This window comes from Pseudophryne corroboree, chromosome 6 (assembly GCF_028390025.1).
Source record: "Pseudophryne corroboree isolate aPseCor3 chromosome 6, aPseCor3.hap2, whole genome shotgun sequence".
In the NCBI taxonomy this organism is placed as follows: Eukaryota; Metazoa; Chordata; class Amphibia; order Anura; family Myobatrachidae; genus Pseudophryne; species Pseudophryne corroboree.
In genome coordinates this window covers 450,878,588-450,889,115 of record NC_086449.1, presented here as the reverse complement: position 1 = coordinate 450,889,115, position 10,528 = coordinate 450,878,588, and the positions used below count along the sequence as shown (strand labels likewise).

The following is a 10,528-nucleotide window of genomic DNA, read 5'->3' as shown; positions in this document are numbered from 1 at the left end:
ATAACATTTTGTCATTGAAACTGAAATGTCTTTAGATTGACCCCGCAAAGAAGAGTGTATTGATTTTCAACTTCTATTATTACTGCACTTTACCTGCCAATGATTTTAGGTCAGCTCAATTTTCAGTAAGGTCTGAGGTCAACACCTAGATTTACTCATATCAGAAGAGAAGAAAGAGGGTTTATATTTGCAGATACAATATTTTCTAGTTGCACTGACACTTTACCTGAGCTGTATGTGGAATAAACTAAACAGATATTCTCATCTGGACAGAGATAATAGCCTGTTACAGATTTACTGAGAGTTCTGAGATAAAATAAACAATAATGAATCATGATTAGTATTACTAATAACTATTACTATTACTAATGATGATATATGAGTTTTGATGTATATACATATTATTGTTTAAATAACAGATCCCTATATTTTATTTTTTCCATTGGAGGATATACCACATATATTATTGTGCGTAGTTCTGTCTTTATTTTAAATTAGCTGTAGAATAGATATGCAGAATGTAAGAGATATGTTTTCTACACTCTTAAATACACTGAATTGTTCAGGTGATTTATCTGTTTTTAAGTGGCTTACTAAAGAGTGCACTATAATTAACATAAGACTCCATTGGTTACAGAGCACTTGTGCGGGTACAGCACGGCAATTTGATTCTACTGAGTATATTTACTAAAGTGCAGGTTTTTGGAGGTGGAGATGTTGCCCATAGCAGTGTATCAGATTTTACTTATCATTTATCAAGCACCTTCTAGAAGATAATCGCTAGAATCCAGGCTCGGACTGGGCCACCGGGGAGCCAGTGAAACCAGTGGTCGGCCCTACTGATCTTTAGGCAAGCACTCTTTTGTGAGAGTGAGGAGCATACAGTGCCAGCGCCGTTTACTACATGAATGGCAAGGCTGCGGGCGGCAGGAGCCGCCTTAGCATTGATTCAACTACAGATGGAATCAGTGTGATTACTTGAGCAAGGATCAGGGAGAAGTCCAGCAACAGTCTCTCCCTGTCCATGCACAGACAGAGGTGGCAGCTTCCATCAAGTTGCACCGTCTATCAGCACTGATTCCACTTTCTTACTTCAGTGTGATGACGTCAGCATGCGGAGGAGTCTAAATACAGCAGGTGATGTCCACTATCCAGTGAGGTACACAGAGGAGCCGGGCACCAGTGTCTGTCATGGCAGGAATCAGAGTGATGACATCAGCAGGGAGGAGCCAATCAGCATGCATGGAGCATGCACAGAGGATCCAAAAACTGGAGAAAATAAGAAGGTGGATCCAGGGAGCTTCAGCCGCACCAAGCAATGAAGAGACATACATGTAACATGTGAAAAGCATGTGTGAGAGTAAGTACAGAGTAAATTTGTTAACCACTTAACTGACAATTTCCCCCCAAAAAAACTGCTTTATAATTGTCATTTTTTAGGAGTGAATTAGGTGAAGAACATTAATTTAACCGTATCCAAAATGATTTTAGTTAAAAAAATAAAATAAATATATATATGTATATATATATGTATATATATGCATCACATCCACCTAATGCCTGTCTCTCTGTGCGACATCCGCCTACCTTCTGCCCAACTGTGTTTCACAGACATTCATTACCTGTCTGCGTCACACCCACCTACTTTTTTTTCCTGACTGTCACATTCACCTACCCATCTGCCTGGCTGTGCCACATCCACTACCTATTTGCCTGCCTCTGTCATATCAACCCACATGCCTTAAGGTGCATTGACACTGGGTGTTTTTGCCCAGCGTGTATGCACAGCGATGATCGTGGACATTGCTGGCAGGAAAATAGCTCAGTGCATACACACTGAGCTATTTACCCTGTGCCAACGATGTCCACAGGGGGGTAAAGCACTTTCCACAGTAGGAGACTGTGGAAAGTGCTTCACTCGGCTGTTCAAACAGCCTGACGAACGGCAACAGCTTGCAATGATGTGGGACCATGCATCAACGCTCACCGTTCATCGCTAGCCCATACACACAGGATGAGTTTGAGCTCAAAGTAGCTCAAAATGCCAAAAGTGAACTACTTTGAGCTCAAAATCACCTAGTGTGTCTGGGCCTTTACTGTATCACATACATCTGCCCATCTGCCAGTTGTGTCAGATCAACCTGTCTGACTGCCTGACTGTGTTTCATTTACCTGCCTGACTGTGTCACATCTATCCATCCGATTGCCTGCCTCATCACGTCAATCTACCTGTCTGCCCCAGGACCACCACCCTATCACAGTGGCCACACGGAGAAGCCCAGGCCTGATCCAGCTCTCCCCCTCCTGTCTCCTACATGTGCAGTCTGGCCCCATAGTAGGGAACTAGGAAGTGGTGGCAGCTCAGCATCTCATGTAGTATACTGATCTCAGAAGTACCGCTGGAGACTGCCAAGGTGAAGGGGCACACATATAACACAGAGGGCACACATATAACACTGAGGAAAGGATCAGTGTGGCAATAAGTAGAAATATGTAAAAACTAGTTGCTGGATAGAAGGGTATGATGTAATAACTGAATGTATGTTTTTGTGTTAGACAGAGACACAATGTGTGTGTGAGAGACACAGGGCGGGAAGTACTTAAAGTGAAAATGCGTTAAAAACACAGTTTTCTGAGGTTTTACTCCATTTTCATATGTACTTACCTCCGTCCACCATGCAGGATTATACCAGCTTTTGCTGGCATCACCCTGTAGAACCTATGGGGTTTCTTCTGCAATGTTATGTGGAGAGGTTTCTGTCACGGAACCCTCTTAGCTTCCCTCACGGCCGGCGCTGGTCTGCGCATGCACAGATGGACTCCTGGGTCATCTGCAATGAGTATCAATGCGGTAAGTGTCGGGATGTACCGCAACCCTTTGGTACATCCTGCCCACAGTGTGTGTGAGAGGCACAGAGTGTGTGTCAGTGACTGAGTGCCACAGATGGTACATTAAATTGGGGACAGTCCTGTTTCTGGGAAAATTGGAGAATGGATAATGTGTCCTTTGTGGTGATAGTCACACACCTCCCATTGATGACCACACCCCTTTAGTGGGCCCCTTCTGCTACAATTCCCTGGTGGGCCCCTAATGCTCCAGTCCGACACTGCTAGAATCTGATTGGTTGCTATGGGCAACATCTCCACTTTTAAAAACCCGCACTCTAGTAAATACAGTATACCCCAACATCCTCATTCAAACCGCTCGCAGCAAACTAGGTGCACACTCAGCTAATGATTTCAGTTGTAAAGCTGTTCTCTTTGTTTCACTTGAATTTAATGTCTAAATCTGACTAGTTTCAGAAATGTAGATTTGACATCTTCATTATGGGCCTTAGTCAGAGGTGTACGCTAATGTCAGCACAGCTGCAAATGTCCAAGCTGCCGGTATGTGTATGGAAACGCCCACTAGCAGTGTGTCTGAACTGCTGCTTGCATACAAAGATGCAAACATCGGACACACATCGTCCTATAATCAGCTTCTGAGTAATCCTTTGGCCACGCAGACAGGTCAACGAAAACTGAGACTCTGAAGCCATTTTGAGTGCTTATTGGATCACGGTTGCTACATGCCCACAAAACAGTCACAACATGCCTTCATTTTATTATCCGCCCTTTGTTACTGTCCACAAATGGTGCCTGACTGCCCAAAACTTTGTAAATAAATCCTCACGGTGAACATCGTTACAAGACCATCTGTACACATGTGCAGTGCGACTCAGATGCATGTGTCCATCTCTGTGTCAGGCCCTATGCGGCAGTAGAAAGGAATGGGCATACATAAGCTGAAGTAAAGCACAAGCAAAAGAGAGCAGAATAAACTCTCACAAGTTTGGACAGTAGCTCTTACCATTTCTTATTTGTCTCCTACATGAATGCTGATTTTATTTTTTATATTTTACTGTGCCTCCTTAACAGGGCATGAAGCATAAATAAAATAAAAGTAATCAGATTGTGTTTTTAATTTGAGGTCCTGCTTGACTTTGTCCCTGCACACATGGAATGCAATGATTCTCCTTACATCGGTTCAGAGTTTGCCATAACCTTCTTTCATGATTTGGTTGGTACTGCAAATGGGCCCAAATGTATTAAGCCTTAAAAAGTGATAAGGTAGAGATGTATAAAGAGAGATAAAGTACCAACCAACCAGCTTCTAACTGTTATTTTTCAAACACAGCCTGTAACATGGCAGTTGATTGGCTGGTCATTTATCACTCTTTATCCGTCTCCACTTTGGGGTCTATTCATGAAGCAGCGAAAAGAGGGGAGCAGTGAACCAGTGGAGAAGTTGCCCATGGCAACCAATCAGTGTTGAAGTAACATTTTTAAAATGCATTGCATAAAATTATACATAGCAGCTGATTGGTTGCCATGGGCAACTTCTCCACTGCTCACTTCTCCACACTTTTCACTGCTTCATGAATAGGCCCCTTTATCACTTTTTCAGGCTTAATACATTTGGGTCATGGAGTGCAGGATGACAGACATACCTTAATGCCAGACTCAGTGCTCTTCTCATTTTCTTTTATTTTTCTTTTATAGAATGCAAGATTCTGTAACAAGCTCTAAGCTTGGGCTCACTGGACTCTAATTGATGCTCCAGAATACTACATGCACAGCCCAACATGCTATAGAACTAAATTTAAAGTGATCAAAGGGAACCTGAGCAGTTACTCATTGAGCAAGCAGGAGCTTAGCACGCAAGCACACAAAGGAGAACTTATGTATGATCAGTTTCCCTTTGCTGCAGCATGCATGGTGTCCTGAAGGGAGGTGTTTAGCATTTCAGTTGTCGGGATGCTGGTGGTCATGTGACCGGTGCCAGAATCCCGACACCACTCAGAAGACCGGCGCCAGATCCCCAACTGTCAACATTCCAAAGGTGAGTATCAGGGTACCGGTTAGGGTTAGGGATTGTGGTTGGGGCAGGGTTAGGCACTAGGGGGTTAGGCACTATGAGGGGTATTAGCCCCCCCGAGGGTTACCCATAGCCAACTCCCCCAGAGGATTAGCCCTAACTGCTAACCATTTAGGGTTAGCCGTAGCCAACACCCCAGGAGGATTAGCCCTAGCTGCAATCCTCTGAGGGATATGGTAGGGGATGGAGGGGGTAGAAATACTTACCCACTCCGATGTTGGGATTGTCAATGTCGGGATGGCATGGTCAGTCATGTGACCGCCAGCATCCCGATTGCTGGGGTATAGTATGTATTCCATCCTGTGTGGGTCGAGAAAAGTGGTCTGGTGGGTAATAAGGTGGTAGGTTTTAATGAAGAATGATAGTAATACTGTTAGGAGGTTAATTATAGCATATAAATAGATAAAGAAAAGAATTATGATGAAAGCTAATGTAGAATTATGTTAATGAAAAGGGATTAAAAATAGCACATGAGGGATTAATGATGAATGATGGAGGGTAACTAATGACAGATTCATGGGTAAAGATGAAGGATGAATATTTATAATTACTGGATAAATGTTTGCTAATAATAATAATGATAATAATAATTATAATAATAAAAACAACAACAACGTGTACCTATACTAATGAAATGGGGTGTGCATGTCTATAGATAACATCTGTTAATAACAGCTATTTTCACCTTTAAGGGGGGTACACACGGAGAGATCTGTGCTTAAAATCTAAGCAATCTGACTAGATTGCTTAGAAATTAAGCATACATATCTCAGTGTGTATGCCATAAAGCGATAGCGATGCGCAGCCCCGCGCATCGCTATCGCTGATTGTAGATTGGCCTGCATGCAGGCAAAATCTAGTACAGTCGCTTAGCACATCGCTCGTGTGTACAGAATGAGCGACGTGCTACAGCGATGTACGTCACTCTCCTCTGCCACTCCGTCCTCTGCCGGGTCCAACCTCCGCCTCCTGCCTCTCCTGGTCCCGCCTTCGTCTTCTTCCTCTGCTGGTCCCGCCTCCGTCTCCGTCTCCTGCTTCACCACCACAGACTAGAGTCACACCAGCTACAGCCAGCCAGCGCAACGCACGTCAGCAGCAGCAAAACGGTAAGTGCCAACGGGTGCGCTGTGGGCAGCATAAACGGCATTGATGGGTGCCGGGGGGGTGGGGGGGGGGTGTTTGCGTGCGGTGCGCTGAGCCCCTTGTTATCGACCGGGCTGTATTAACAGCCGTGAGGGGACACACACACACACACACACCATTTTCATGCATGTATTTATAGGGGGGAGTGTGTGTGTGTGACACTGTTATTATTAATATACTGCCGGGGGGGGGGGGGGTGACACTGTTATCATTAATGTACTGCCGTGGTGGGGGGGGGGGGCTGGGTGTGACACTGTTATTATTAATATACTACCAGCGGGGGCGGGGGGGGGGGGGGGGGGGGCACCGTTATTGATGTTAACTGGGCTGTATGTATTTACAGCCGGGGGGTGGGGTGACACCATTATTATTAATGTACTACTAGCCGGTGGGGGGGGGGGGGGACCATTATTATTGATGTTAACTGGGCACTTGTGTGGGTTGTATTAACAGCCGTGTGGGGGGGGTTCACTACGATCTGCCGGCGACCAGCATACCGGCGCCGGGAGGCCGGCCGCCGGCTTACCGACAGTGTGGCGAGCGCAAATGAGCCCCTTGCGGGCTCGCTGCGCTCACCACGCTACGGGCACGGTGGCGCACCACACTATTTTATTCTCCCTCCAGGGGGGTCGAATAAGTGTCGGTATGCCGGCTGTCGGGCTCCCGGCGCCGGTATGCTGGTCGCCGGCAGATCGTAGTGAACCCCCCCCACACGGCTGTTAATACAACCCACACAAGTGCCCAGTTAACATCAATAATAATGGTCTCTCCCCCCCCCCCCCCCACCGGCTAGTAGTACATTAATAATAATGGTGTCACCCCACCCCCCGGCTGTAAATACATACAGCCCAGTTAACATCAATAACGGTGCCCCCGCCCCTCCCCCCCCTCCCCCGCTGGTAGTATATTAATAATAACAGTGTCACACCCAGCCCCCCCCCCCCCCCCACCCCGGCAGTACATTAATAATAACTGCCTCTTCCGGCGCGGCGCATGTGTGCGGTGGCTGGGTAGGAATTTCCCCTTCCCCCTCGTTCCTCCCCCGGCTCCGTCCTCCCAGCCAGTAGCAGCACTCCCCCCTGTCTGTGCTAACGTCCTCCCACATCAGTGATTGCATAATATTCATTAATTTCTCTCTATTTCTCTCTCTCTATCTCTCTCCTCCTGTGGATTACTTCGTTTGTCAGTGTAATTTTAATTTTTACAGGTGCCCCTATTGGATTCTACTGGACAAGTGGACGTGACCGGCGTGGGATGTAGGTAAGTAATCTGTCTCTCATTGTTACAGGTACCCCTATTGGATTCTACTGGACAAGTGGACGTGACCGGCGTGGGATGTAGGTAAGTATGTGTGAGTGTGTAAGTGTGTATTTAATAAATTTTTACTTTCACGGTGTGTGTGTTGTGTTTTTATTTGGGTATTTTTTTTGTTGTAGAACTACAGGTACCAGCGGGCCCGTTATTTCCCCGCATGCTGGTACTTGAGGTTCTCCAAGTACCAGCAAGCGGGGGAGGCTTGCTGGGCCTTGTAGTTCCACAACAAAAAACAATATTCTTTTTTTTTACATACTCATGGCTATCAGCCCGGCACCCACCGCCCAGGGGTGCTGGGGACAGCCTCGGGCTTCACCCCTGGCCCTTGGGTGCCTGAAGGGGGGGACCCCTTGATTTAAGGGGTCCCCACTCCTCCAGGGAACCCCGGCCAGGTGTGACTAGTTGGGGGGGTAATGCCACGGCCGCAGGGACCTACATAAATGTGTCCCCCGGCTGTGGCATTATGTCCCTGGCTAGTGGAGCCCGGTGCTGGTTTTAAAAATACGGGGGACCCCTACATCTTTTGTCCCCCGTATTTTTGGAACCAGGACCGGACTAAGAGCCCGGTGCTGGTTGTCTAAATACGGGGAACCCCTGTCCAATTTTTCCCCCAGTATTTAAACAACCAGGCCCGGCTCAAAGAGCCCGAGGCTGGTTATACTTAGGAGGGGGGACCTCACGCATTTTTTTTATTTTTTAACCCATTCAGACCCTTCTCCATTAATGGGGAATGTCCACTAAGTAATGTCCACTAATGGGGGGGCCATTACGTGTAACAACGCTACTAATGGGGGGGCCATTACGTGTAACAATGCTACTACTAGGGGGGTCATTACGTATAAGGAAGATACTACTACTTGGGGGGAGCATTATGTATAGGATGCTACTATTACTTGGGGGGCATTAGATATAACAATAATACTACTACTTGGGGGGCCTTACGTATAAGGACGCTACTACTACTGGGGGTGCACTATGTATAAGGATGCTACTACTACTTGTGGGGCATTACGTATATGATGAATAAGATTGTGCTACATTGTGGCGTAATTTTGAATGGGGGTACTATTGTGTGGCTATGCCCCTTACTTGTGAGACCACACCCCTTTTCCCGGTGCGCGCCAAAGGAATATGGGAGGGCGCAAATTTATAGTTTGCAGGGGGGGCGCCGAACACCCTAGCACCGGCCCTGGGTGGAGGGCTGGGTAAGTTGATGGTGGGCGAGTTTGTAAGCCATTGGCGGTGGCAGCGGGCATCGGCACAGGGGCAGTAGCGGGCATTGGCTCGGCGGCAGTAGGGGGTCATCGGCAGGATTCGGCGAACATTATGGCTGTAGTGCCTCACCAGCCACTGACCTCGCCACACGCCACTGGAGTGTGGGCTGTATTAACAGCCGGGTGGGGGGGGGGGTTGTTATTAATTATGTTTTTATGAGGCTGTCCTGTGTATCGAGCGATACATATATGGGGGAGTGTGATGCGGCTGGTGATAGCGGTCTAGGAGAAGATGGATGTATCCGTATGATTAGACAGGCTGCTTAATGTGCTTTGAAGCTGTATTAGCAGGCGGGGGGGGGGGGGATAGGGGGTGTTACTATATGTTTGTGGTGCTTAAGTGGCTTTACCTGGTTGCAATGTGTGTATAAGCGGCTTTACCTGGCGCAGCGTGTGTATAAGCACCATTTCCTGGCGCAACACGTGTATAAGCGGCATGGTTTTTTTAATGCGAGGGTCAACATATTTTATTAAAGTTTTTCCTTGCTTGTTATTTAAATAGTGTTGTTTTATTTTTCTCACAGCAATGGCTTCTTACATGGACCGGGAGTTCACAACTGGATTCATTGATGTGTATCGGGCCAGCGAATGTCTGTGGAAGGTCCGTAGCAAGGACTTTTCAAACAGACAGAAGAAGGATCAGGCCTACAGACAATTGGTGGAGTACAGCAAAGCCCATAACAGTGATGCTGATCTACTTTGGGCGAAGAAGAAGATAGCAAACTTGCGGACGGTGTTCAAGAAGGAACACACACGCGTGATCGAGTCTCAACGTTCAGGAGCCGGAACTGATGATGTTTACCAGCCGACGCTATGGTATTATGAACAGATGAAGTTCCTTTTGGAGAGAGAGGCGAAATTACATGGACAGGGTAGCCTGGATAAAGAGTCTCCTAAGACGCCAGAGGAAGAGGGGACCCTTAATCCGGTAAGTTAAAACACTTTAAAATGTTCAACTTTATCATTGTTTAATCAACGCCCTAATGTTTTATTTTCTTTTTTTTTTACAGGAATCTACCCCGGAGGTAATGAACACTTCCGCAACAGAGGCAACAGAACTGGAGCTCAGTGGTGAGGAGTCAGCACCATCTCGGTCGACAGCACCACCAAGGCGGAGACAAAAGAATTCATCATTGAGTTCCGATTCTGCATCCTCCAGCACGGTTCAATTTATCCAACGGGCAGAGGAAATGCTTAATAGGCCACCAGACTTCTATCGTCAATTTTCAAACACGATAGAATCTCAGATACGTGTAATGCCCGAAACTGTTTTTAGAACTTTCAGGCGCATAGTATTTGATGTATTGAGAAGGGCCGAGGATAATGACCTATCCGATGACCTGGATCTAATGTCAAATCCTGTGCGGCGCGCACGAAATGCCCCACAGTCCCAGTATCCTTATCCCCAACCATACTATTATCCGCCGGGTAATCCTCCGCCACAGCGCCCTTTTTTTTCGCCGGGACCCCCACCTACACCCACTCTGCCCACTCCTCCCACCAGCACTTTGTCCACTGGATTGTACTCAGCAATGCTGAGTACACAGCTCCCCCCAGAGGACGAGGCTACTTTTTTCAATTATTAAATTATAATTTTTTTAATTAGTTTTTTAGTTTCCGTTGGACAAATTGTTCCATGTTTCCTCGACTCTTTTATGTTGTTCATAGTTACCATAGTGTCGGTTTTTTGTCCTGGACTTTTGACCGTTGGGATATTGGTCATTCTTATCGATGAATCCAGTTGCATAAGTGTTAAAAATTAATATATTTTTATAAGTAAATTATTTTCAAAACAAAAAAGAAGTGTTGTGTATTTTTTATGGTTTATCATTATATTTTTAATTTTTGGGGGAGTTATGATAGGAATGCTGTTGTACCA

General features: G+C 46.4%; 1 protein-coding gene across 1 annotated transcript; it reads left to right on the top strand.

Moving 5' to 3' along the window:
* Positions 1–1,971: 1,971 nt before the first annotated feature.
* On the top strand, positions 1,972–10,307 carry LOC134934592 (uncharacterized). The gene is made up of 3 exons (XM_063929996.1): positions 1,972–2,050; positions 9,174–9,577; positions 9,660–10,307. Exons 1-3 carry the CDS (start codon positions 1,972–1,974, stop codon positions 10,233–10,235), a joined length of 1,059 nt encoding a protein of 352 aa, XP_063786066.1. The 3' UTR covers positions 10,236–10,307.
* Positions 10,308–10,528: the final 221 nt, after the last annotated feature.

What these genes read in the sequence shown, in the direction of transcription:
- LOC134934592 (XM_063929996.1), top strand. Translation starts at nt 1,972, where the DNA reads ATGCATCAACGCTCACCGTTCATCGCTAGCCCATACACACAGGATGAG. An exon ending in AGTAGCTCAAAATGCCAAAA is followed by an intron (nt 2,051 to 9,173) that starts GTGAACTACTTT and finishes TTTTTCTCACAG; the next exon opens with CAATGGCTTCTTACATGGAC. An exon ending in AAGAGGGGACCCTTAATCCG is followed by an intron (nt 9,578 to 9,659) that starts GTAAGTTAAAAC and finishes TTTTTTTTACAG; the next exon opens with GAATCTACCCCGGAGGTAAT.